The sequence below is a fragment of the Lepidothrix coronata genome, unplaced genomic scaffold, assembly GCF_001604755.1.
Source record: "Lepidothrix coronata isolate B3197 unplaced genomic scaffold, Lepidothrix_coronata-1.0 Scaffold120, whole genome shotgun sequence".
NCBI lineage: Eukaryota > Metazoa > Chordata > Aves > Passeriformes > Pipridae > Lepidothrix > Lepidothrix coronata.
This window is the reverse complement of record NW_016690300.1, coordinates 404,271-431,717: the sequence shown is the minus strand read 5'-3', so window position 1 is coordinate 431,717 and position 27,447 is coordinate 404,271. Positions and strand designations below refer to the sequence as shown.

The following is a 27,447-nucleotide window of genomic DNA, read 5'->3' as shown; positions in this document are numbered from 1 at the left end:
TTCAGGAATAAGGAAGGCTGTAAACTGGTTTTTAGTTCTCTTGTTTTGAACTCTTTTGGCTTACAACTTGTTCTGCAATTTCTGTCTCTACCTTGTTTGTTTCTGTGGCTATTCTTGTGTGATGAGAGCTTGTAGCTCTATGCCTGTTTTCTTTTAGTTAAAAGATTTTGTACAAGATAGGTGGGTCTCACATTTCAGAGAAGCTTGACTTTTTTTTTTTTTTATTTAAAGGATATTATGGTTTTTTGACCAACCACCAACACCTGTGAAAGCAGAACACAAAGAAGAATGCTGCTGTGTGTGTAACAGTATGCTGTCCATGGTCAGTAAGATATTTTGTCTCTTGATATTACTGCAGAAATAAGTGCCACCTTTAAAAGGTCAAAACTGGTCTGAGCTGTTGAAGAGACTTTGGGCACTGCATGATTAGGATGGTTGTTATGTACAGTCCTACTGTTTGTATCAGTCTGAACATAACACTATGTAATACATAAGGAATGGTTTTTTTTCAGACCTAGGCTTTAACTCACATTTTTGAATATGCACTCAGATATACAGGAGGTGGAAGCTGGAGGTTGCTGTGATTTAGCCAGATGTGCACTGCTGCACGTTTGTCTTTTCCTCGCTGTTTTAATTGCTGGACTTGGGTTGTAATGGCTTAATTACTGATCGTGAATGTTCTTGAAGAATTTTGTGCCTATGGTTGACGGTTAAGATTTAAGGAAACTGAGCTGATTTATATTTTTCAGTATTTTTTAATTTGAAGACGTTTGGTGTATTTACTGATGGTTAATCTTTTTCTTGTCTCAGACTTGGTGAAATGGTGAGGTTTTTCATTGCCAGTTGGATGCTATAGCAACTAATTTAGCTTGACACTCACTTGTCCAGTCTTCAGTGCTCTTGAGAGCATGAAATGCTCGACAGCTTTGAGGCAGCCAGAGGTGTGAACCAAAAGCCATGAAATACCCTAATTGTGCCCTTCTCTGTGTATCACTTTCCTAAACATCTGCTAGTGCTCTCCTGATGTCCTCCTCAGTGCATTCTTCCAGAGCCAGAGATACTCAAGAAACTGCTATGTCATGTCATTCAACCCACTCGGAGTTCCTTATCCTAAAGAAACCCGGAGTATTCCCTCCAACAAATGATTCCTTGTGTGCTCTGGCAGAATTCACAGAGCAACCTGTCTGATGGGTCTAGAAATTGTTATAGGGTAGAAGACCATAGGGCCACAATTAGCCTACTAATTTCTATGTAGTATCTTACATTGCTTAATTTTTTTTCCCCTTTTCCCCCCTTTTTCCCTGTCTTTGTGAGTGGCCTATTTCCTTGGCTTGTAATTGTTTCTCTTTTAACATTAGATGCCACATGGGAGTTTTAGGCAAAAGTTTCTTGTACATTTTCCCCTTTCTTTACTTGTGGTACAATTTGTTTTTGGTCTTGCATTCATAAGTGTTTCTGTGGACATAGAGAAGCATAGAGGGTAGGTGGAGAACTGTAGTTTCATTGCCACCACACAATTTGACCATGCCTGAATTACTTCATAAGATTGTTAATGTTTTAGAGAAAAACAGTTCCAATTTACATAAAACCAGTATCTGTATAATAAGGGTGTATCTAGAAGTATCTGTATAATAAAGGTGTAACTAGAGGATTCACAAAAATTATTATTTTGCAAAATACGGTTTCTCATGCTGAAGTTGCAAGCTGAAGTAGAATAGGATTTCTTGGTGGGTACTGTCAGTAGAAGTGATATGGGTGTGGACCCAAGGGCAAGTGCCCGAGGTGATTTTGTGTTGTGTTTTTGACTGAGCTCGCAGTCAACAGACCCATGAAGGAGGCCCTGTTGGTAATGGCCAGGTGACAGTTCTATTTTTACCACATTCCCCAGAGAGATGCAATGGAGAATAGATACATGCTCATTAGAGTCCAGTTTGTGTTCACCACTTGAGGCAGTTGCCTCCAGTCTTTCTGACTTTTACACTCTTCCCAGAGATCATGCTGGCACATTTCTGTTGTGGTGCGAGTCCTCACTGGCTGTTTATGGCCAGCAGAGTTTGTACCTTGGTCTGTTGACTGATACAGTCACCAGTCTTTGAAAAATTCTCCACTCAGTTGTTTGAAGGTAGAATTTGAAAGTAGAGGTGTTCCCAGCATATGAAAGGCTGACCTGTGAGAGACTGGCCCTGGTGTGATCTGCAGTCCACTGATACCACCTCTCTTAACCCCTGTCCTGCTGGTCTGAAAAGTAAGGAAGGTTGGTTAGCAAGGAAAATAAAGCTGCACAGCCATCCTCTAATGAAGGATTTGTTTCTTGTGCTTGAATACAGTAGTGGGCAATTTCTCTGCATATATTAGGAATTTTTTAATATCTGGAGGGCCGGGTGTTCCCTTACAGTTGGCTCTAGAGGACCAGCAGGAAGCCTGTTGTCAGTGCAATGTCTGACCTGCAGTGGAGGTACAAAGTGCTGTGAGGAGAAACAGGATTGGGAGCTGTAAGGAGGTGAGCAGAAATCTAGCAAGAGACTAAGGAGAACACAGGAACTGGGACAGGAGCTGTTACGATGTACTGTTTTGTTAAATGTGTATGATTTATGGACCTTTAGATATTTTCTGGTCTCCCACTGTCTGATTTGTCATCAGGTGTTAGCCAGAGACCTCTAGAAAGTTGGGATGTCCAATTTAGTTAAAATAGTGTCCTACTTCTGCCACAGGCTGTGGTACTTCAGTCCTACACTGTGTCTGTCCCCTGTTTGAGGGGCCACAGATCATGCAAGATTGCTTCCTCAGATGAAAGTTGTGCAAGTAATGGCTCCTAGCTATAGCTGATGCATTTCACACCCCTCCCAAACTCCTGCCTGTTGACCAGGAGCTTTTGATTCTGATTTTTCTGATTCCACAAACACAAATATTGACATGGCTGTAAAATCTGAATTCCAGGCTGGTACTTCACTGTACCTTTGCCCTTGCAATTTCCAAATCACCTAGGACTGCCTTCGTTTTCCTCTAGCCTTTCTTTTTGCCTGTTGCCCGCTGCAGGCTCCTAGACTTTAACCATGAGAAGTTTGTGAACTAGTTCGTACCTTGGTAAACAAATCAAATACCTCAACTTTGTGTGTGGATTGGCTTCTTGCATATGGGGTGAATGAACCTATTTCAGAACAACACCTTTATGCACCATAAGGTTGTTTTCAAAAGGTTATGTGTGGAGCAGCAACTTAATTTTTTCCAGACTTAAGCAGGTGGGGCAGCAACTATTTTTTCCCTCAAAGCCACTGAAGAATCCGAGTTGCCTCAGAGTGCTCTACACGCCAATTCCTGGGGGAGTTCTGCTCTGTGTGGGCCAGGGGCACTGACAGCCCTCACTCCTGGTCACTGTGCTGAGTTCTTACAAGCACAGGGGCCTACTCAGTATGCTTTAGAAAAATAATTGTTTATGGGAAGAGGAGCGTAGCTACGTGCCTTGTGCTTTGTGGCTTGGCCTGCAAACCTGTAGATAATATCAGTGCAAACTGATAATACTGCTTGGTGCTCAAGAGATTTGAAACAGTTTTAATGAAGGCAAGTCTCTTGGCTTTTTTTTTAGCTACACTAAGTATCTGTTGGTCTGATCCAAATTGAGTGTGCAAAAATTTAAAAATATTTATGGTAGCTAAATATGTTTTTGACTAATTCATTATTACAATACCTATATTATTAGAATAAATGATGTATTCTAATTATTAGTTCCTTTCCTTTTTTTTCTTTCTGTTAGCAGAGGGTTTGCAGATTTGACATTCATTTAATTGTTAGATTGTGTAACGGAACTGTGGTGCTGAAGTATTTGAAGACATTGAAAATGTGTGATAAATTAGGTATTTCTGCATAAAAAGTTGATGGAGTGTATAAACCAACTATAAATTGTTGATTTTCTCATTTGGTCATTTACATTATGTCATGTTTTGCTTTTTTAGGTCACATTTAGGTCATCTTGTGGAACCTTAGAAAGAAACAAGGGTAATAGTAAGAAAATGATGTTTAATAGAAGTATCTTCGCTACACAGTCAGACTGAAACAGGAAAAGTTCTTTGGAGTGAGTATTACAGGGTTTTTGGTGGGGGGAGGTTGTTTAGTTGTTGTTGGTTTGTTTTTGTTTTTTTTTCTTCCCCTATAAAGTCAGTATGTTTATTAGGCTATTATTGTATTTAATTTTGTTATAGTTGTATTAAAAAATAAATCAGTGACTCCATACTAATTTCAGTTGATCAGCTGGTAATGGACTCTTATGGATTCCTATTGAAGCAACTTCCATCTTAGAATCAGTTGTACCTTGTGAAATTTAGATGGGCTTCAGATGTTTCTCTTGGCTGATGTGTATTCTGGCTATGGTTTTGAGCAGGGAGTGGTCTAGGTTAGATGTAATTACATATAAACCCTTATTTGCTGGCAAAAGTCAAAGCCCTGCTTTTATCTTCCAGGGGATTTGAAAATACAATTTTTTTTTGTCTGTAACTCTTTACTCCTCACACTTTCTGACTGACTTTGGTATTGTTGTTGTCAGTATTTTAATATTCGTCCTGTACTGCAGTTCCATCATCCATCAAAATTGCATGAGTCTTCAATTTATGGATCTCAGATACATCTTTTCTTCACAGTTTCTAGTTAACTTGTAGATTTTGTGAATTCTAGGCTGAGACATGTGTCTCATTTATAATAAAAGAAGCTTTGCTACCTAACACAGGGACTGGGGATTGCACCTTTTACTACTAGATACCCAAACATTTATATACTGATACAGTACAACTCTTCATTTCTGTCTGCTTCACATGCTTGAGATGGGAAAAGGAATCATTTTTCTGTCAATTTGTTTGCATCAGATTGTAAAATCTTTAAAAATATTCTTGTAGAGGTTGGCAGCTGGGGGAAAAACTGCATATATCTGATGCAGATTTTACTCATGCTGTGTGATTATGTGAATGTGATTCTGCTGGAGTAACTGGAAATACACCTGAATGCATAGTTGGGAATTAAAGATACCTGGCCACTAGAACTGAAAGGAGGTGAAAAATTGTTTTAGTTCAGAAGACGTGTATTTTGGCATATTGCTTTATTACTAAGAGGAAATGACTCCTCTGAGCTTCTTCTTTAAAAACGGATGTGTACATGGTGTCATAATTAGGGTAGAAAAATATCTGTGAAACCTACATTAACCTACTCAGATAAGCTAAACTTTTCATACTGAGTGTTTTTTCCAGGTTGTTTTTAACTGGCAGAATAACACATTTGGGTTGATAACTTTTCCTGCCTTAAAAAAAAACCCCTATACAATTCAATTAAACGTGAATTTAAAGAAGTTGATGTGTGTTACTTCCCTTTCTGTAAGTACTTGAAACAAATGCTACAGTTTTTAGTCAGCACACTTATATTTGCCACAGTCCCTGATCTAGGCCATGTGTCAAGTGGCTGGTAAAGACATTCATGAAAGGTTCTTGCAGTTCCTGATATTTGAATTCTGACCTCTGAAGTTTTCAGGAATTGTGTTGTATGGAGTTATTTTAATTTTACTGACTAACTAGACAACACAGTAGAAATACAGGCACTGTCACAATATCTAAATAGAATAATACCTATTTGCTGCCCAAACACTTAGTTTGACAAGTTAATTCTTGGCTCTGGTAATCAAGTCACCAAAACAGATGGGCAATAAAGTTGAAACTGAGCTCTCCAATCAAATGAAATGAAGAATGTCCACTGAAGACACCTTTAGTAATTTTAAATCACTGTATTCAGGCTTATGCCAGGCACAGAACTTGCTCAGGTGTTTAGTTGCCAGTAAACTTGGGTTTCCTGCCCTCCCCTTTATTTTTATTTTTTTTTAAGAGACTGAGAATTCAGATGTTAGAACCTAAAACTGATTCTAATTTGTCCTTGTCGGGGAAATGTTTTGGAATTCCTTGTGTTTGTTTTGAGTTGGACACTTGGATTTCCTTCAGTGCTTGTTCAGCACTGAACAGTCCTGTTCGTAACACAAATGGTTGTGAATCTCTGTGGTGCAGGATGTTGAAGCTGGTGTTGGAAGAAAACTAACTGCAAAAATCCAGACCAGATTATCTAAGAAACCAACCCAGTCAGGAACAATGTCTAGTGATGAAGCATGTAAAATGCTTTTTTAGTTTTTTTTTTTTTTCCTTTAAAGGGCATCTTTCTGTCTTTTAGGATCCATGGCATCTCTGAGACTTAAGCACAGTCTGCTTATTTGGTTGTTCTGTGTTTCGGTCTGTGTGACCCCCTTGTAGGAGAAGATTTTACTCCTCATTAATTTTCCACAGGTTTTAATTATTTCACTGTTTTACTTCTCTTTCCAGATATGTACAATCAGTCTGCTGAAGAATAAGTGTCTTTCCTAGAGGTTTTGATTGAAATATCAGAAATAATTGAAAAGCGAATCTTTTAGTCCCTGTGTGAAGAGGTGTCTATATATAGGAAATCCTCAATTTCTGGTTTTAACTATTTTTATAGTAGGAAGTAACATAGCTCATAATTTAGAGATGTAACATTTTAATAGCTGAAGGAAAAGGTTAGGGAGTCACCTGTGAGATTTGATGGTCTAGGTCCATTTGTACAATTCAAAAGGAGAGGCAATATTAACCATTTATATTTTTAAATGGCTTATAAGTGGAATGTTTCCTTTGTGTTTACAGTGGAACAAGAAATTACTATGAGTGGTAGAACAGGCAAGGAAATACTGGAGAGCAGAACTAATACTGGTTTAATATTTCCTTGTTTTGTTGTTAGACTATGAAGAGTCCTCATACAGTTCTTGGTTAGCAATGGGGGGACAGGGACCCTACAGTTTACTTAGTACAGTAAATCAGTAGAGGCACAAACCCAGATGATTAATGCACCTTTTCAGAATCATAGTGGAGACATTATAAAGTTGTTTGAATAATAGCTTGGGCTGCTAAAAAGCCAGGCCTTTAGGCTGTAGTTTTGCCTACATTTTTTAAAATGAGCTTAAGAGCTGTAAAGTGGCAAACCAGCCCTGAGGCTGGAAGAAACCATCACTACCACTCCTGGTGCTCCTGTTTGCACATTCCCTTTGCTGGCACAAGCAGTTATGCAGCTTTGTAGGAAACTGTCTGACTCACCTGTGTTAAAATGACATCTTTATTCTGGGTTACAGTTCAGCTCTTTCTCCTCCTTTCCCATTCAGTCCTTTTTGTTCCCCTGTGCCACCTCCATTCATCTCTTCTGATAAGATTGATTTTTGTTTGTTTGTTTAAAATATCCATGTAACTGTTCCATCATTTAAATGTTCAGTGTAGCAGTAGAACTCAACATACCCTAACATTTCATTCTAATCTTCCTCTAGTACTGAAAGTATCTACAATGATCTGCAGTATCAAAAATGAGTTCTCTGGGTTGTGAACTATCCAGGTCTAATCTTTCCCCAAATCTTTGGTCTCAGCTCACTGTCCTGCAGTGTGCTATACAGAATGCACTGGTGCTCATAGCAGGGCCTGCTCTGCCTGCTGCTCTTTAAAACCTTCCAAAATACCTGAGAGCTGATGAGAAAATTCCCTAAAGCTGAATCTACCAGATATGTTCTCCCAGCCCAATTGACATAGAAAACTGAACTATTTGCCTGGGCTTTTTGTTTCATTTGAGTTTTTCTCCTTCTTATCTCCCCGTCTTTGTTGGTTAAGGTGTCAAATGAACTGTTACTCATATGACAGTGCTTTTCTAATCCACTGTTTTCTTCCATTTCTTTTTATTCCCTCCCATCTTGACCATGCAGAACTGCATTCCAGTGAACTGAAAGATGTTTTCTCACAGTGGCCCCAGCTTCAGCATGATCCAGAGATTAAATGCTTCTGAAGACAATTTCAGACAGTAACACTGAAGTGTGAAAGGAGTTTTTTTTTCTCACTGCAACTCACTTTAATTGCACAAAGATGGCCTGAAACTCCTTATTTTTATATCTAATTTTAATGTATCTATATGGTGATTTCAAGGTAGAGCAGAGAATGGTTGTGAATTAGCTGTGAGAAGCTGTTATGTTATTGTTGTGGTTTTGTTATTATGAGTTATGTGCTGCCAGTGAATTGTCAGAAGTCTATCAGAAGCCTGGGACTTAAGTTCTATTCACTTGTTTAGTTCATCATGAATATTCTTTGGAGGAAGCAGAAAATGAGTTTACTTGCCTGAGTATAAAGTAATGAGAAGTAAGAGTGTCCTTTTATCCTCATTGTTCAAACCAGTTCTGATGAATCTTCAGTCTGGCATACCATTTTTAATAGTCTTGTTCTCTACCTGTAGACTTCTTTTCCAGGAAAAAAAATTCTGAAGACAATAATCTCATGTGTAGCTAGTTTTAAAACTATGCTTCCATTGAATCATAGAATCATTTCCATGAGAAAGGCTGACTAGAGGTAGTCTAATCAAACCATCTGTTCAAATCAAGTTGCTTAAAATTTGATTAAATTTTAATTTGAAACCATTTAACATGTCTGCATTTTTTTTTTTTGTATCTCTGAGTCCTGCATAAGGCAATTGCAAATTCAGGTACTCAGCATTTCTTGAAAACTAGGCCACTTTTATTTAGAGGCATTAATATCTGAGTAGAAGCTTCATTCATTGTGGCTTTAAAATCTTGACTTCAGTGCCTAATGGGCACAGCAGAGGAGTAAAGCTACAGGAGATGAACAGACAAAATAATCAGGGATCCTGGAAAAAAAAACCCCTTATTAAATTCTTCTTGTTTGTGACTAATTTGCTATATTTCATGAGGAGGATCAAGTTCAAATTCTCTCATAGCTGAGAGACCACTCTTGGTACCAGTCTGAGCACTGTGAGGGAATGAGGCCTTTAAATAAGGCCTTTCGTGTTTTCTATACATAGATATTTTTAGAAAACTAAATGGTGATATTTTTATTCTGATTTTTGGAGGAATCCTGACTAAACGGACACTTAATTTTCCATTCCATGGGGCCAGCTCATGTGGTAGTTTAACTAAACTGCTGGGAAATATTTGTAGTACCACGTGATCTTTAAAAATAACTTCCCAGGCTACTTCGTAGATGTCTTGAATTCTTAAAATCTTTGCTATTGTAGATAAATGACCATGACATTTGTGGGGTGGAAAAATCTTAGCTTTGCTGATTTAGTCATTTGTATTTATCGTCAGTTGATTGTATTTAGACTTGTAAGCAGTTGAGATGGGCATTCACCTGTGCAACTCTAAAAGACCAGAACCTTGAGTGGGTTCATTCTTTAGGGCTAAGTAGGAATTTCAGTGGCATGGTATGTAGTAAAAGAGAATAAACTTTAATTGTCAGTGCACTGGATGCCATCTTTAACAGAGGGTCACTGTTGGTCCTGTGCGAACGGGGAGGGACAGGGAACAGAAGATCCAGTTCTCAGTGGCCCATGCAAGGCTTAGCATCGGTGCTCCTGTCACGTTAAACCTTCGAGCAGAAGCTTGGTTGCAATTCCAACGTGGAGCCTGATTTCATCCCTCTGACTGCTGCCGGAGGGTAAGGACTGTGTTCCCACCACACCCTGGTTTCAGATACGGTGCCTGCTCGTCCTAGGGTGAGGCAGGCCCTGGGCTGATGGAAAAGTGGCAATGTTTGTTTATTTTGTTTTCCCATTGTGTGCCCTGAGCGGGGAGAGGGGATGGCCGGAAAGGGGAAAAGCTGAAGGGCGCTGCTGTTGGCCGTGGGCTGCCCTCAGAGTGAGCTGTGGGTACGGTGGCACCAGGGAAAGGGGAAAGCTGAAGGGCGCTGCTGTTGGCCGCGGGCTGCCCTCAGAGTGAGCTGTGGGTACGGTGGCACCAGGGTGACTTAGCAGAGTCAAGCTGGTGTCCGAAGGATCCTGTTGGAGTCCCTGTAAATCCAGTTGGACTCCGTGCAGCGCATGGAAACTGCTGCCTGTGCCTTGGCTGCGGTACTGCCTTGGGCCTGTAAGCTCAGGGGCTGGGGCAGCACCCGGGAATTCACTGTGTTAGGAATACAAGAGGATGTAGTTCTGTGAAGCTATGAACTGGCACGCTGATCTAATCTATATATTTGACTTCAAAGTTTTCAAAAGATATCAGAATTTTTTTCAATTTTTCCTTTAATTTCTCTTTTTCCCCAAAGGCCTCCTAAGTTTCATAGGACATAAACCCTCCTGTATATTCTGACTCCTTTCCCATCTTTCTGCTAGATTCTTCTCCCTTGTTTGTGCTCAGATATTTCATTTATAGCTTACTCATCTTTTCATAGCACCAGATGTTTACGTAGTTAGAAAAATTATTACAATGGTTATATTGTGGAAGTGCTTAGAGTTTCTCCTAGTTAGACTATGTGATATGCTGCTGCTGTTTCCTACAAAATTACTGTGGTCAGATTGTCACTAGTCTGTTCTGGACAGTAAGATACTGTTTAAACACTACCCTTTTCACTACTACAAGACTTTTTTTTTTTTTTTTTTCCCCTTGAGTGCCACATGACAGAGCAAGCAGTAGATAAAGAGCTGTATTGAACACAGTGGTAATCGTCTTGAATGGTGCTCAACAGTTGTAACAACTTTGACATAAAGCAAAAATCTGGATAAGCAGAGAGCTCTTAGTTTTTTATAAGCAGAACAAGCTAGTTTCTGATATTTGTCCTTTATGTAAGTATTCGTATTTTTAGTGAAAAGAAAAGTAAATCCAGGTTTATATTTAATCTGAAGAGCTGTAGATACTTATGTGCCCTTAAAATGCATCTGTGTTTGGAAGAGATGATGTAAAAGAAACTTATTTCCTAAGGAAAATTACTTTTTAGTACACAAGCGATCCCCCCCCAGGTTTCTCCTGTCTGTTTGGGATGGTAGCATATTTATTCCATCCTGAGAGAGCTGTGACCACATGTCAGGGGTGGGTGACATCATTTCAGATGTACGATACCTCTTCTAAAGACTTGTCTGAAGACAAGATCTTTTTTGATGCTCAGGAGAATAAATGCTGTGAGAGATAACAGGGGCATCAACATTTTCCTCTAATGTTTATAATCACCAGCTTCTTTGCAGCTACTTTTATTTGTGTTTTATTAATATTCTTTTTGATTATGCTTCGGGATAATGGATTGAATGTTGCATGGGATTTTATGTTGATGTTCTTTTAATAACAAAAAATAGACCTCAAAGGATGAGTGATAGGGGATTTGTGGTGAGTTCAAAGTGAAGGACTTAATGACATAGTGTGAATTTTCATAATTGGTGCATTCTTCAAAATGTTGGTTTCAGAAGAACTTATCTGACACAGATTAATATTGACTGTTGATGACAATCCAAGTGGATTTGGCTTTTCCAACCTAATTGATTCTGTGATTCTGTGGTGCTTTTTAATTCTAAGTCTTTTGCTGATACGATCAATTATTTTCAAAGGAAAGTTCATGACATTGTTACTCCATGTCTGATGTTTTGCAGTGCCTTCAGACAGGCTCTCTTTTTCTGAGCATGTTTTTGTGTGGCTCTTAATTTCAGGATAACCTTAGGAGCTCTCCTGTGCTCCTTTGTCTTTCCTATCTTCTTGATTGGTGCTGTTTTACATCAGATCCTTGCACATCCTGGATATAATTCCTTTACATGTGCACACTAACTGCTTGGCACAGGTAAAATTGATTTCTCCAACTCTTGCAGCAGTGGTGTGAAGCCTTTGCAGCAGGGTGCTCCTGGCCTCTCAGTGATGTCCTGAAGTAGTTATGATGGAATTGAGTTTGGCATAAACTAGTCTTGCCTGCCTTCTCAGCAAAATGGGATCAGTGTCTGAGTGGGTGGCTTAGTAGGGGAACTCTTGCCTAGAGATGATAATTCCTTTAAAAGACCAAATGATACCATCCAATTGAGAAATCTTGTTGTAAGGCTTCTTGTTTGAGGACATTAAATAAGTAAACACAAAAATGAATGTTGAATTTTCTTTTTCTTGTTCTGCAGATGTTCTACTCATCTGTGTTTTGTTTCTTTCCTTTAGTCTAAGCAGCTCTCTCAGAACTGCTGGTATATCGAAGCAGGAGTTGAGCAGTTTTGAGTTCCAATGTGTGTGTATGTGTACACACATGTATATGAATCTGAAACACACAGGGTAAACTTTAGAGAAAATTTGCACTTTTTGAATGCTGTCTATAAATACTACATACCTGTGACTTAGAAAAGCATTTTGTATTGGGCTTTGCTGCTGTGAAATTCAAAGTTATTTGAGTAGCCGAGATTTGAATAGCTGTTTTAATGACTTCCTTTTTTTGTACGTGAAGTTGTTGTTACTGTGGCAGTAGGCAAGAATAACTATGAGGTTAACAGCCTGAAATAGCTTTTTATTATTATTTTAATTGTTGGGATTTTTTCCCTTTAGCTGGAAGTTGTTTAAAATGTCTCTGGTGTTGTTGCTCCCCATCCGGATGACTTTGTTTCAGTTCCTAGATGTGATATTGTAAATTAGTCACTGGTGCCACTACATGTCACAGTTTGGGCCATGAGTCATTCTCACGGCCACCCTGGGTTTGCCATTTCTCAGGATAAATACTGGTTCTCTCTTGACCCCCCTGATGTCACTGCTGGGTCAGAAACAGGGTGCTGACTGTACAAGACGCTGATCTACTTCCTTGAGGAAGGAAATATTAAGTAAGTGCCTGAAAGCAAGAATAGCTTCCCAGCATGCTCAGGCTGGCATGATGGCTGTGCTTCCCTTTTTAATGGAAAATGGAAATGGAAATTTAAAAGATTCTGATGTGTGTGTTGGAAGCTCATAATTATAAACAAGAATCTTGTGAAACTTTATAATTCTCTGTGTTGTGGTGCCTGGGCTTCGGGGTGTGGGGCTGCATTTTTAACTCTTGCCTCTTTGAACATTTTTAAACTCTTGTTGATGCACTAAAGTGATTTCACAATTGCAAATGTGGAAAAACATCTGAAAGGGGATGAAAATTAAAAAAAATCATATGCTGAAGTAAAACAGGAATGAATTATGAACTAAATAACTACATAGAACAGATTAATGGTTTCCTTGCTGCTGTACCTGTCATGTTTTAGAACGGCAGTACCACTTTATTTTAATCTGATGACCACATAAAATAACTGAAAATATACTGTGTGTGCATCAAAGTATGAAAAATGTTTAGTGTTATTGTTTTTCTTGGACTACTAATTTCAGTTACAACAGAACTGCAGCCAGGATTTTATGGGTAGAAGAAACTGGATGGAGGAAAAGAAATATAGTATCCCATTTAAATAGTAACTTGTTAAAGATCTCCTGATTAGTAATGAGGAACTACACGATTTCTCTAGGTTTTTTTGGGTAGATGCTGTGTTATTCCAATAATGTAATCTATGTTGCATTTTGGGATTGCATTTTATTTCTTTTCTGTATGCAGTTTAGAGCTCACACACCGTGCTAAACTTTGCATGCCCATTAATGAATGAATCCATTGGTAAAATGTGGTAATTCAGGTAAAATGTCTTCATATCTGATTTGTTATTTCACCAGGTCTGCAACCTCACCCCCAGTTCTTTTTGTTTTGATTCAATTCGATCAGTGTAGTGGATTTTTGGGGGGGGGGGAAATGAGGACATGATGGTGGTAAAACATTATTTGATAGTGATGATGACAGAGGCTCCTTAATTGTTGCTTCTATTGAGGAAAAGTGGGTCTTGTTATTCAGTATATTTACATGGCAGGTAGAGGTGAGACTGGAGGGTGTTGTCCTGTAACTTTAAGGGTGAAAACAAATTGAGATAAGTGTCTTTAGAGGAAAATGTGACTTTCTAATAGAGTTGAAGATGTTTTTCCTGCTATTCATAGAGACTTTCAAGTTGAATATGTCACTGGCCACATCTATGGGCGACTAACAGGAAACCTGCAAAAAATAAAATAATGAAACTGCTCATGTTTTTATATGAAATATTGCCATGTTTCATCCAAGAAGCTTACTTTGATTGTGTTTTATGCAAGTAAATTTTTAGGGAAAACCTGAAATTAATGTCTATCTTTGTTTTAGCTAACCTCTAATTAGTTTTTTCTCTTATTACTTCGTCACAATTATATAAATATCTCAACGATAGTGCTTTACCTTTAAATAACATTAATGACTAAAACTGTGCTTATGTGTTTGCAATACTGGCATTTGAGACCCCAGACTTGTAAGCTGAGCTGTACAAGCAGAACTTATATAAACTTTCCAAAGGCTTTAAAATGTGCGTCTAATTATAAAAGGTTAAGTATACTGAATTTTAATTTTTTTTTCCCCCTAAGGCCACGTGGTTATGATATCACTGAGATTCCATAATGCCTCCTGCTGTGACAGACAGTCTTGACATCTGGGCAGTGGATTCACAGATTGGTGCTGATGGCTCAATATCTGTGGACTTCCTGTTGCCCACTGGAATCTACATCAACCTGGATGTCCCTCGAGATGCCACCATATCTCATATTAAACAGGTAGTGCCAAGTGGGCAGTTAACTTAAACTTTAACTTCTGTTAGGTGTGAGTGCTGTTTCTGATTTTTATGTGCCTTTTGGCAAATCAAGTAATGAATTTGAGTAGGCATAAAAATAATGTGTTGAAGGCACATGCACTGCACATTGACTAATACAAATATATGTATATGGGAGTTTGCAAGGGCTTTGGGCAGATGGCAAGGTTTGGAGATGTTATTCCTTGCTGGTAGTTACAGTTCAGCAGAGATTAATAGCTCTACCTTAACACTGTATTGCTGCTCTAAATCTTTTTTCTAACACATTGGTAATACATTGTTTATTGATCTAACATTTCTCTGATTAGTGTGTCTAATTAGTATAGAAGTCATAGATTGTGCTCCTATTTCTTTTGATGGATACCAAAGCCTGATGCTTTAAAAAGTCTGTCTGCCATTTCTTAAAGGTTTTATACAAGTTAGGGCATCACTTAAAATCTGAGGGAATATCTAAATCAAAGGGGACAACATAAGGAAACAACCAGAGATATTAAAGAACATTCTACTGACCTTTCATCAGACAGTGGCCATGTGGAGACATTTAGACAGGGCAGTGAGTGAATTACAACACCAAGTAATCTAATCCTTGAGCATAATAAATTTCTAAAAGAAAATAAAGAAGTGTGATGTCTCCTTCCATTGCATTTTCTGGTAAATAAGTATATTGTTTTTAAGGCCTCTTCGGTCTGACAGGATTCACTTGTTTATAGGCTTTATTTTCTTTGAATCAGTAGTAGCTTCATGTAATTTCTTTTACACCTAATTTGAAACTTTCCAGACACTGAAGTATTTTCTCAGGCAGTGGACCACTTCAGAAGAAATTGAAGTGATCCGAGTTTTGTGCTGTACTCAAATACTTGAAATAATTCTGATTGGAAAAATGTCATTAAAGGGGGAACCTGGGCAACATAACAGGTTAGTTGGTGAGTAAGATAATGGAATAACTGATAGTGATTTCAACTGCTGAAGAATTTAAAAAAACAAGCATGTAAGTGACAACAATAAGGGGCTTGAACTAAGCTGTCAGGTTTTCTTGATAGTTGGGGCACATTGAACTTAGCATGCTATAAACAGGTACTATTGATATTTAGCTGTTTTTTCAAAGAAAAGGAATGTTGATCCTATCTACAGAGGTCTTTCCTGGAAATCACTGTATTTGAAAACAGAACAGTAATGAAGACTTTGATGGCAAACTGGATTAGCAGCTTTGCTCCCACCACGTTGCTGTGACAAGGCATAGTTTGTGGACTCTTGGATATATAAAAAGAGGACTTGAGAGCAAATATAAGGAGTTTATCTTGTACATGGAATGGTTACAATTAAAATAAGGGGGGGGAGTAAAATAGCCAATTATTTGAAGGCTGAAGAATTTTTCATTTCTATGGAATTTTCAATTTTACCAGGCCATGCTGTGGGTGATGGACGGTGTCTGCTTTCAGTGAAAGCCAATTTCAGAGACTTCATGCCTTCGTAAATTTTGTAATCATTAAGTCATATAAGAAGTACCAGTAGCTGGAAATTGAAGTTGCACAACTCAGGAGGAGAGGCAATAATAGATTTAATCTTTCGATACCTTTGAAACTGGAATTTTTGCTCAACACCAAAGAAAGCTGCTGGATTGAGCTCTCACTCAGCTATGCAGAATACACTGGAATACATTTCTGGCAGACAGAATTCATTGTTACAAGTGTGTGAAATGTATGCAGATGTGTTCAGTTCCACAAAAGCAGTTTGGTTCAGCTGCAATTATTTGAGAGGAGGTTTTTGCCGTTACATTACTGGTCCTGCAGCTCCTGTTTTGAAAGAAGCTTGAGAAACTAATCTGTAAAATGCAAACTTGTAAAATAAGGACAAAAATATTTTTGCAGATAAAGATTTGAGTAGTGTTTAGGTTGGGAGAACTTACTTTACTTACAATTTTGATTTCTGCCAAAGATTTCTACTTTACAAATAAATTTACTTTAAGCTTCTCCAGACAACGTGGTTTTTTTGTTCAGGAATTGGTTCCATAGAGAGAACTTCTTGTCTATACATTACAATAATTATTGGAAAAAGGAAATACAGATGTGTCTTGAGGAAGAAGGATTTTGATAGGAAGCTGTAGGAATGGATGGAGGAGAGCAGCAGTTCGCTGGTTGGTGTCAAGAGCGCCTGGCTCCAAAATCAATAAGTGCTTTGTTAACTGTGGTGACAGCCCAGGTCCTGCAACTTCACTGCAAAAAGGACTGTGCTGGGGAAGCCAAGGGTAAGGGTCAGGATGAGGACTGGTGCTGCCCTTCTCTCATCACTTCATAGTACTTGTCCCCTGTGTGTTTTTTGCCCCTGGGATAGTTATCACACACTTATTGCTACTTAAAAATAACCTCAAGGTGGAGACTACAAACGAGACAAAGTAGATATATAATAATAATAGAGATAAAAATGAACCAAGTTAGCAAACATGCTACTTTTTATGTTCTTTTGGGCACACAAATGGAAATACCCTACCATATATCCATGCCTTCTTGTTTTGTTTCATTTCCTTACCTGTTTTCATTGCAGCTGTTATGGAAGCAGGCACATGCCTATCCACTCTTCCACCTCCTCATGGAGATTGACTCTTACATGTTCTCATGTGTGAATCAGACTGCTGTACATGAAGAATTAGAGGATGAAACCCGGAGACTTTGTGATGTTAGACCCTTTCTTCCTGTCCTTAAACTAGTGACAAGGAATTGTGATCCAGGAGAAAAGTTGGATTCCAAAATAGGTGTCCTCATAGGCAAAGGTAATTGCATTTGATTTTTTTTTTTTTTAAATAAGGATAAACTTTGTTGGTTATGAGGGTCTTTACTGGGCAGGTAAAATATATTAAAAATATATTAAAATATTTCTAAAAATTTCTCTTAAAATTCAGTATTTCCCTTTCTCAAACAAATACTGATGTAGTTGGAAAGGATTTAAATGCTCAAGATGAAACATGAAAGTTGTTTAAAGCTACTTTCTATGTTGCATTTCAGCACTATATTGTATTACTACATCATTCAAGAGAAAATTTTATTTTGGTAGATGAGGAGAAAATATTTATAATTTTATTATTATTACTAAGTGAAGAAAAGCATAATCCTTGAACAGTGCTATCATGAATAGCTCAAGAGTTAACTGATTACACAGAAGGAACTAGAATTATTATGATTTTACTACATGTGGTGTCTGAGATGGTTAACAATATGATTCTTTTGTTGCTCTCAATTGTGTCACTGATTTTCATCAAACAATGAAAGGCTATTTTTAAAGGTTTCACAGTAACTTATTCTTGATGTTATGTCAGAATTTTCAGCTTTTAAATCTACTCTGCTTGGTTATACAATCCAGACTGACAGGGTCGTGTGAGGTCACACCTCTTGTTTTAAAACAATGAACCATTGTTAGGTCCCTTATAAAGACTGCAGGTTTTGTTTAGATTTCAGCAATACACTGTCTGCCTATTTGTTAGAGCCGACAATGGGAGCAGTTAGTCAGTTTAACCATTCAGACAGATTCTGAGAGATTCACAGTCTGTGACTGAATATTTGGCTTATTACAGCTGCGTGTGGCCCTTCCTTCTGCAGCTCCTACTCTGTACCTTAGCAGTGGGGAAAAAAGTGTTCCTGTCTGAGCTTCTGTACTTAGTGTTTTGTTCTAAAAAGGTGTTCAGTGCTTTGTGTGATTTGGACCATGTCCTTCCAAGTTCAGGAGAAAAGATAAACACAGTTGCAGGCCCTACATATCCTGAAGTACCAAGGAGTCACAGCTGTGTGGACTCTCCATTACAGAAACATAGAATAGTTTGGGATGGAAGGACCTTTAAAGCTCTTCTCATTCCAACTCCCTGCAGTGAACAGGGACATCTTCAACTAGATCACGTTGCTCAGAACCCCATCCAACCTGACCTTGAATGTTTCCAGGACGGGGCATCCACCACCTCTCTGGGCAACCTGTGCCAGTGTTTCACCACCCTCATTGTGAAAAACTTCTTATTTATGTATCATCTACATCTACCTTCTTTTAGTTTAAAACCATTATCCTATGTCCTGTTGCAACAGGCCCTGCTAAAAAGTCTATTGTCAGCTTTCTTATTGGCCTCCCCTTTAGGTACTGGAAGGTGCTCTAAGGTCTCCTTGGAGCCTTTTCTTCTCCAGGCTGAACAACCCTAACTCTCAGACTGTCCTCAGCAGAGGTGGTCCAGCCCTCTGAGTATCTTTATGGCCTCCTCTGGATTCACTCCAGTAGATCCATGTCCTCCTTATGTTGGGGGCCCCACAGGTGAACACAGTATTCCTGGTGGGGTCTCACCAGAGTGGAACCTCATGGGCTGACCATGCTGCTGGTGATGCAGCCCAGGACACCTTGGCTTTCTGGTCTGTGAGTGCAAATTGATGGCTTATGTCCAGCCTGTCACCCACCAGCACCCCCAGGTCCTTCTCAGCAGGGCTGCTCTCGATCTGTTCATCCCCAGCCTGTGCTGATACCGGGGGTTGCCCCGACCCAGGTGCAGCACCAGCACTTGATATTGCTGAACCTCAATGAGATTCCCATGGGCCCACTTCTCAAGCCTGTTCAGGTCCCTCTGGGTGGCATCCTGTCCTTAAGAGTGTCAACTGCACCCCTCAGCTTCCTGTCATGTTCAGGTCTGCAGAGGATACCCTCCATCCCTCTGTCTATGTCATTAATGAAGATATTAAATAACACTGATCCCAGTACAGCCCCCCGAGAGATTCCACTTGTCACTGATGTCCATTGGGACTCTGAGCCATTGATTACCACCCTCTGGGTGTGACTGTCCAAAAAAGTCCTTATCCATTTAACAGTCCACTCATCAAATCCATCTCTCTCCAATTTAGAGAGAAGGATGTTGTGAGGGACCGTGTCAAAGGCCTTACAGAAATCTGGAGAAGTGGCATCCATAGTCAATCCCTTGTCCACTGATGTAGTTGCTCCATCATAGAAGGCCACTAGGTTGGTCAGGCAGGACTTGCCCTGTGAATTCTCTCTTCGCGTATTTTGGAAAAGGAACCTGACTGGTCTTGGATTGGCTGAAATTTCAGTCCTGCCATTTTGATCCATTTTGATCTGAGAAGATTTTCTTTTTTGACTTTTAAACACAACTAAAAAGGATGATATCATCTTCTGTGGGATTAAAAAAAATATTTGCAGACACTTCTTCTGCTCTGTGGTCTTTATGATGCATTTGCTGTGCTTTCTCTTCATTTGCTCTTGTGAGGAGAGACTTAAAACTTTCCAAACAGTATTAAAGTCAGGGTGAGCTTGGCTTTTCCATGTAATAGTACCTAAGAGACACACTGGTTCAGGTATATATCTTTTTGCTTGTTTGAATTCTTTCAGGTCTCCATGAGTTCGATGCCTTACAAGATCCTGAAGTGAACGACTTCCGAGCTAAAATGCGGAGGATCAGCGAGGAAAAGATTCAGTCCCTTGTGGGTCTCTCCTGGATGGACTGGTTAAAACACACTTACCCACCAGAGCAGGAACCTGTTATCCCAGAGAGCTTCCAAGATAAGCTCTACAGTGGAAATCTTGTAGTGGCTGTTCATTTTGATAACTGCCAGGTAGGAGTGGCTGTTCATCACGTTTCGTGTCTGTTTTTACCCAGATCTGAGTTAGCATGGGACTGAAGTAAATGAAATAGAATACTAACATTGTGGTGTTTGCTTTAAAATGCAAATTCTATCACCAGGGTCCTTGACTCTTGAAAGAAAGTGAGAATGTGAACCTACAGTTGAGAACTGAACTTCTAAAGTCAAATTACAGTTCTACTTCTCAAGGCAAAATGCACAACTTGTATATTCCATATTATTTCACATTTGTTTAAACATAAAACATGATTCAAAGTTGTCAGGACTATTTTTGGACAACTGTTACTGTGTTGCTTCACTAGCATTCAGTTTTAAGCTCAGTTCATCAGGGATTGCTGGTGAATTCAACACACTTCCCTCTATGTGTGGCTCCTTGAACATCTTTGGGGTTGGTCTGCTCATTAGATTGAGCAATGCATTTAAAAAGAAAAGAATTAGTATTCCCTCTTCTCAAAATGCACACAGACAATTAAAACACTGAGACTTTTTCTTACCTTTTTGTTTTGGCTAACAAAACTATGGCTTATTTTTAAAATAAAAAACCCCTTTCGTTTCTGCCAAAAAAACCTAAAATGTTTTAGCCTGACATTTTTTGATGTTGAAGTTGCTGTGACTCTGTTTGAGTCCAGCATTCCTATTACTCCTTTTTTCACTCTCTTCTTTTGGATAACTGTGAATGATCAGCACTGGAAACCTTAAAAATCTCACAAGTGTGTAAATATATCAGGCTTTTGACCCAGGTGCTAGATACTGATTTTCTAATGATTCAGATAATTTTATTTTCAAAACTGTGTAATTTCTAGTGCTATCTTTTTAAACTTAAAAAAAAAATAAATGGAAAGATCAAATCTGCCTCTGGGAACAGAACTGTAGAGGTGCATACTATATGGGGTCAACAGTAACACCAGCTGATGTCAGGTGCATAGGTGTATTATAACAAAACCTTTTGCAGTCTTCTTTGGCTTAGTAGAGACCTTGTAGTTGTCCAGTAGTGAGAGTATCTGTGTGTTTGTCAGCTTTTGATTAAGATACTGCATATATATGCATATGCTGACAGTACAGAAGCAGAGCAAAAGTTCATGCTGGTGCAGAATGTATTTGCCTACCACTATAATAGCTTAGGCTGCTGACATTTCAAATGTTTCAAATGCTTCTGCTGCCAGCTCTGACCTTCAGAACTATTAACAGTTCAAATCTGAGCTGCTTTTTAGAGCAGTAAACTCTGTTCCAGACCTTACTACTTGTACTGAGCACTGGAATCATCCTAGGAGACTGTTGTGGTCTTTTAATTCTTTCAGCTGTAAGAGTGAGAAAGAGAAAATACTTTTTGTCTAGAAGGTGTGGATGAGCTATAAGAACTCCCTGGTTATCTCTGGAGCAAGAGAGGCTGATCCTCATTTCTGTGACGTGTGTATCAAATCCTACAATTGGGAAGGAAGGCAGCTGCCAGAGAGCGCCAGCTTTCTGGGAAGAAAAAGTGTTATTCCTTGTCTACCCACTGCTAGGAGAAAGCCTTCACAGTGTGGCAGCTTTCTGAAAGGGGGAAGCTGTGGTGAACCATGCAGAAACTGAGAAAATACAGAATTAATTTAGCGTGACTTTAGCGTGGGTTTTCCATTAGGGCAGCTTGGCTTCTTACCAGTAAATGTCTATATAAATAAAGCACAATGCAAAAGAATGTAAACCAGACAATACTTCACATTTGTAATCAAAAATACACCAAAACCTCAGAATTCCCTGAATCAACCTTTGCAAACAAGCCTGTGCAGAGCATAATGTGATAGATTAAGGGAAATGAAGGATTTCACAGATCTTTTACATTAGGAACTTGAAATGAATAATAAAATTTTTTTTTTTACTTACAAAGGAAAGTAATTTCTTCCCTAATCTTTTTAGGGTACATTGAAATTAGAGTTACTCTGGAAATATACAAATAGCCTGTAAAGGTTTGATTAAAAAGATTCTTAGAAAATGCAGAGTCTTTGCGTGTTGTATTCAGAGTGCTACAGGTGTTGACTGCTGCTCCTCTTTTCTGCTCTCCTCCTGGTTTGATGGTGGTTATCCATGTTAATCACATTAACAGTTTCTTCTGCTTTATTACTTGAAGTTTTCTTTTTCTTCTGAGTACAGTGGTACTTAGAAAGAGGATAGATTGCTAGTTGTCAGAAAGAAGAAAAATTAGCACATCTAGTACTGCTAAATACCTTGGAATGTGTGCATGATTTATTGTTCCCTCAGTCACATTCCAAAAGCAAGCTGCTGGATCAGTACACTGCTCTAAAAGTCTTTAAATCGCTGTTGAATCAAAAAGATAAAGGTCTGTGTTCTTAAAAGTACTTCTGATAATATAAAAGTTTGGGATCTGACATTTTGCAGCTTTTAGGGTGATTATTATTGTGATTGCCCTAAAGATATAGACATTAACTGTTAAACAGACTGGTTTTAGCAGTTATTATTTCTGCTCTATTTTATTATGTATGCTACAATTTAAGCCTTGTACATCTGACTATGACAAGTTTGACATTCAGTATTCCTGCTTGTGTTTTGTTAGGATGTATTTAGTTTCCAGGTGTCTCCTAACATGAATCCCATCAAGCTGAATGAACTGGCAATCCGAAAACGTTTGACTATCCATGGAAAAGAAGACGAGGAAGTTGATCCTGCTGACTATGTGCTGCAAGTTAGTGGAAGGCTAGAATATGTTTTTGGTGATCACCCGTTAATTCAGTTCCAGGTACATGAAATTTTTTGGAACTCGGTGTAACAATTCTCTGCTGCCTTGGCCAAAGGTGCTCCCTGTCCCCTTGGATGGTCGGCTGTGCTGAACAGTAACACCTTGTCTCTTCATGTCTGCAGCCCTCTCCAATTGTAAAATACGTGTGCACCCTTCCCTTTGTATCTTTGTAATGAATTATTTGTTTCTTTGATTTCAAAGTTGCTGTAGAAACACTCTGCTAGCTGGTAACAACTGTTTTCCGTGGGCTTTTAGTACATCCGCAACTGTGTGATGAACAGGACTCTCCCTCAGCTGACTCTGGTTGAGTGTTGCACCATCAAGAAGATGTGTGAGCAGGAGATGATTGCCATAGAAGCTGCCATAAACCGAAAATCATCCACCCTTCCTCTTCCTCTGCCACCAAAAAAAACAAGAGCAACAACTGTAAGTTCATGTGGGGAATGTCTAATACCCAAAAGGAACCCAGGAAATATAAATCCTGGGATTTGTGCTATGGCTGCTGTTTGCCAGTGTAGGTCACCTGGGTGTACTCAGAGCCACCTGTTGCTTGTGAGATTTACCTCAGAAATAGCAGACCTTGAGGCTTCTTGGAAATTTCTTACCTTCCCTCACCTCATCCATCCTCCTCCTGTTCCGCCATCCATTCCCCCCCCTTTCCATTGCTATTGATTGTACTTTAAATCACAACCCGGAAGAGTGGGTAATAATCTGTTACCAACAACTGGAGAAGTTGTTGCAGAGAGCCTGGGTTCTCCAGCTTTGTTGGAGCTCCACTGGCTTGGGCAGCAGTGCTCTGGGATCTCTGTGTTAGCCCAGATATCAAATGTGATGCTGCCACTGCAGTGATGGCGATTTTTGCCACAATAGGCATCTAACTTTCTTATAATCTGGTGCTTCCTTTATTACTGAACTTTTGGCCTTACAGCACAGTTAAATTTTTGTGTGCTGTCACTCTAAGAAATGTGGACAGATCTTTGCTCTGTTACACACTCTGTAGTTATTCAGAATGAACAATAAATTTGAAGGGTTATTCTGAATTGTCAGAAGTAGTATGTGATGTATGTTCTCCTCCCCAACCCCCTTTCAGCTGAGTTTTTACTTTGTCTCCTTGAAGTTATTGCTGACCAACTTATCCATTAAGATTTCAAATCTGTATTTTTAAAAGTGCATTTGTGTTTGTATTTACGACTTGCTTAAAATGTGTAGCTTATAAAATAAGTCTCAATGTTACACTGATGAAGAATGAATTTGTCTTTGTTTCCCTTCTCAGAGTGTATGGGATATTTCCAACCCTTTCAAGATTATTCTGTTAAAGGGTAATAAACTAAATACAGAAGAAAATGCCAAAGTAAGTAACTATGTCTAGTATCAGAAGACATTCTGTTCATCACTTTAATGATTTTCAATGTTAAGTGAACTCAAAATCATACAGATTTCAATTCACCAGAAGTATAGGCGTTTTTAGTTATTCCCAATGACCTTGGTAGCATTGGTTAAAAATCCAGCTTTACTGTTAAAGTATTCCTTTATTGTCTGAAGTTTGATATGTGCATTACAACATTGCAATAATTGTGACAGAATGCCATGAATGTTTACACAGTACTTAATTTTTTAAAAGGTGGTATCTGTAAAGTACTGATATTGATGTGAAATAGGCTTATTTGAAATAGACTGTTGTAAACACCTGACGCAGATTAAATATTAGATGTTTTTCAGTGGGACATGAGGGGTTTTGTAGTCCTAAATATCTGTGTCTAAACATGGACTGTATGCTTCTATACAATCTGTCTTTTATTTTCTAAACATGGGGAACACAAAGAAAGAAAGCTGTAATACCACTTCCTGTAAAAATGTACATGACTGGGCTACTGACTGTTGTACAGACCACAAGTTAACACATGGGAATTTATTGCAAAACTACTTTAAGGCCTTACAAGATCAATTCCTGTGAGATAGAACAACATTAATTTCCTTTGTTTTGTTTAGCAATCAATAGATCGTATAACCAGTCATGTAGAGAAGGAAGAGATCCAATTAGCCACTGATATTTGCTGTTCTGATGCTTTATTCAGGATACTTGGTGCATTTGTTTCATTCAAAGCTATTGTTACAACCTCCTTGTAAATTAGCAATCCTACATTTTACTACATAGCAAAATGAGCCATAATTATATTTTACTTCCTGAGACACTGTGATTGTGGAAATGCATCCCTGCAAAACTAGATGTTTCCCTCTTCTCTGTCTAAACCATTATTTAGATAGTTCTAATATTTTCTTATCTCTGCTTTCTGCAAACTCTCAAGTTTTTAAAAGAAAAGAAAGGGAAAAAAGAAGGTGGATTCTGGAAGCAATATAGCTATCAGGTTTTCTAGGTGTATTTTCCATGCTTTAAAAAGTGAGTTTTGGTTAATTTGAGTATGTTTTTAGAGGAAAAAGAAAATACTTTGATTATAAGAAACAGGAAAAGTTGTCAATTCTTTTGTATTAGCGCCTGTGGGCACCATCTAAATATTATTTAGTGTTTTGAATGCTTTTTAGTATTGAAAACTTAGAAGTCCTGTGCTTACCCAAGAACAAGAATGCACAGAGCAGCCCTGCAAACTTGTGCATGTTTCCCTGTGTTGTCTGTCTACACTGTTATGAAATTGTCACTGCTGAGAACTCATTTGTTTTCCAGTCCTGATTCTAAGGCTGTTTAATTCACTGCCATTGTTCATTTACGCCCACTGTGCTTTGGATCAAGCCAATATTCATCCCTTTTTGCTGAATCCACCACCAAGGTTCACAAATGCAGTGTTTGTGGTGGGAAACAAAACATTTGTCAGATGGGTAGCACTGCAATAATGTGAGCTGGGTTGAGTATGTTCACCTAGAGCACAAGTGACCTCATTCATCTGTCTAACACCCCGTTATCCAAGTGCATGACATTTGAAACTGCTTGTCTTTTTGTGTTGCTCTTTGACTGCACCATTGGTACACACAGTGTCATTAGTAAAAGGAAAGTGTCAGAACGCAAAGAAAAAAATCTGGACCCAAGCTTTTATATTAACAGGATTAGAAATTGTAGAATTAGAAAGGTGAATTATTTTTTTTTTTTTAATCCAAAACCTGTATCAAATTGGAAACATCTGTCTTTCCCTTGCAGTGCTCAGAAATAATCTGGTAGCTTAAAGGAAATGTTGGGAAGGTTGATTCGGAGCTTAGGGAACCTGAGACATCAGATCACTTGCACACATTTAACTGTAACATCGAGAACTTCTATTAGGTGTTGACCAAAGGATTACACTTGTGGGTTTCTATCTCATATTGGTATTTTTGGAAGGCCACCTGAAAGAAGTTGGCATATTTCACTCTGCAGTTTTCTGTGTACATGTGTTATTAAACAGAAATGCATTGACCTGGAATGTATTTCATTTCAGTGCCAATAGCTCCAGCTTCTTTATCTATTTGTTCTTCTGCCTTCCTGATCCTTATTTTCATCCTTCAAGCTACCTGGTTTTGTTGGTTTTTGAGTGGTAAAGGCGAAACAATTCCTGGAAATCATGTACATTGTCATTATTATTATTACAGGTGATTTCTGATGCTGGAATATCAGTGTTCCCTCTGTAGATTTTTATAAACAGTTTAAGTAAAAAATTATTTCTTTTTAAGCTGGAAAAAACCCCAAGCTTTTCTCATTTCGAAGCACAAATTGGTTCTACCTGGAGACTTGAATTGGTATTCAGGAAATTAATCTTAAATTTTTCATTCTGTTTAGTTGTTTGTTGAAATTCATATATGTACATTCTCTATAATATTGTATGGAGAATTCTGTAGGTTCTGTGACAAGCTTAATATCTTTTGTTTCTTTATGGCAGGTTCATGTTAGGGCTGGTCTTTTCCATGGTACAGAACTCCTTTGTAAAACTACTGTAAGCACAGAAATATCTGGGAGAAGTGACCACGTTTGGAATGAAGAGCTGGAGTTTGAAATCAATGTATGTGATCTGCCAAGGATGGCAAGGCTCTGCTTTGCAGTTTATGCTGTGATGGATAAGATGAAAACTAAAAAGTCCACTAAGGCAATGAATCCTTCCAAATACCAAACAATTAGGAAAGCAGGAAAAGTGGTAATTATTTTTTTATTTTATTTTTATTTTAATTTTTTTTTTTCTTGAGTGACCTCTGAGCTATATTGAAATGAACATTCAGAAGTTTTTCCTTGTCCTCACTTAAGTGTTCAGGAATGCAAAATGAAAATAAAAAGTTAAAAAGAGCCTATGTATTAAGAAGTGCACATCTTGGTACGAAAAAGCTTTTGATACTTCTCAGACACTGAAAAAGGCATAAAAATGTCAGTTGTAAGTCAGTTGTCACATAGCTGTTTAAAGAGTTGTATTTTAGAAGGTCAGTTTTACTCTGAGCTGTAGATGAGTTGTGATTGGGAAAAGATGAAACAAATTAGCATTAGGCTTACATTCAGGGAAAGGCTCACATTCAGGGGAATGGGTATTTTTACACTGGTAGAGCGATGCCCTTAAAATTAAGTCCTTATTGTCCTCAGTGGTACTGGAGTACATGCTGAAAGCTAAGCATGTGATCAACTGCTTTTCCAAAAGATATCACTATTTGAAAAAAAAAAAAAAA

The 27,447-nt window shown here is 38.5% G+C and overlaps 1 protein-coding gene across 1 annotated transcript in view; it reads left to right on the top strand.

Moving 5' to 3' along the window:
- The first annotated feature begins 231 nt into the window (after window positions 1–231).
- PIK3CB (phosphatidylinositol-4,5-bisphosphate 3-kinase catalytic subunit beta) overlaps window positions 232–27,447 on the top strand; it is a 53,619-nt gene continuing 26,403 nt past the window's right edge. Inside the window, exons 1-9 of the mRNA XM_017825534.1 lie at window positions 232–322; window positions 3,951–4,069; window positions 14,249–14,434; window positions 17,011–17,236; window positions 19,834–20,057; window positions 22,636–22,818; window positions 23,074–23,244; window positions 24,092–24,169; window positions 26,679–26,930. Of these exons, the coding sequence (XP_017681023.1) occupies window positions 14,282–14,434; window positions 17,011–17,236; window positions 19,834–20,057; window positions 22,636–22,818; window positions 23,074–23,244; window positions 24,092–24,169; window positions 26,679–26,930 (1,287 nt within the window). The 5' untranslated portion in view covers window positions 232–322; window positions 3,951–4,069; window positions 14,249–14,281. The remainder of the gene's footprint in view (window positions 323–3,950; window positions 4,070–14,248; window positions 14,435–17,010; window positions 17,237–19,833; window positions 20,058–22,635; window positions 22,819–23,073; window positions 23,245–24,091; window positions 24,170–26,678; window positions 26,931–27,447) is intronic.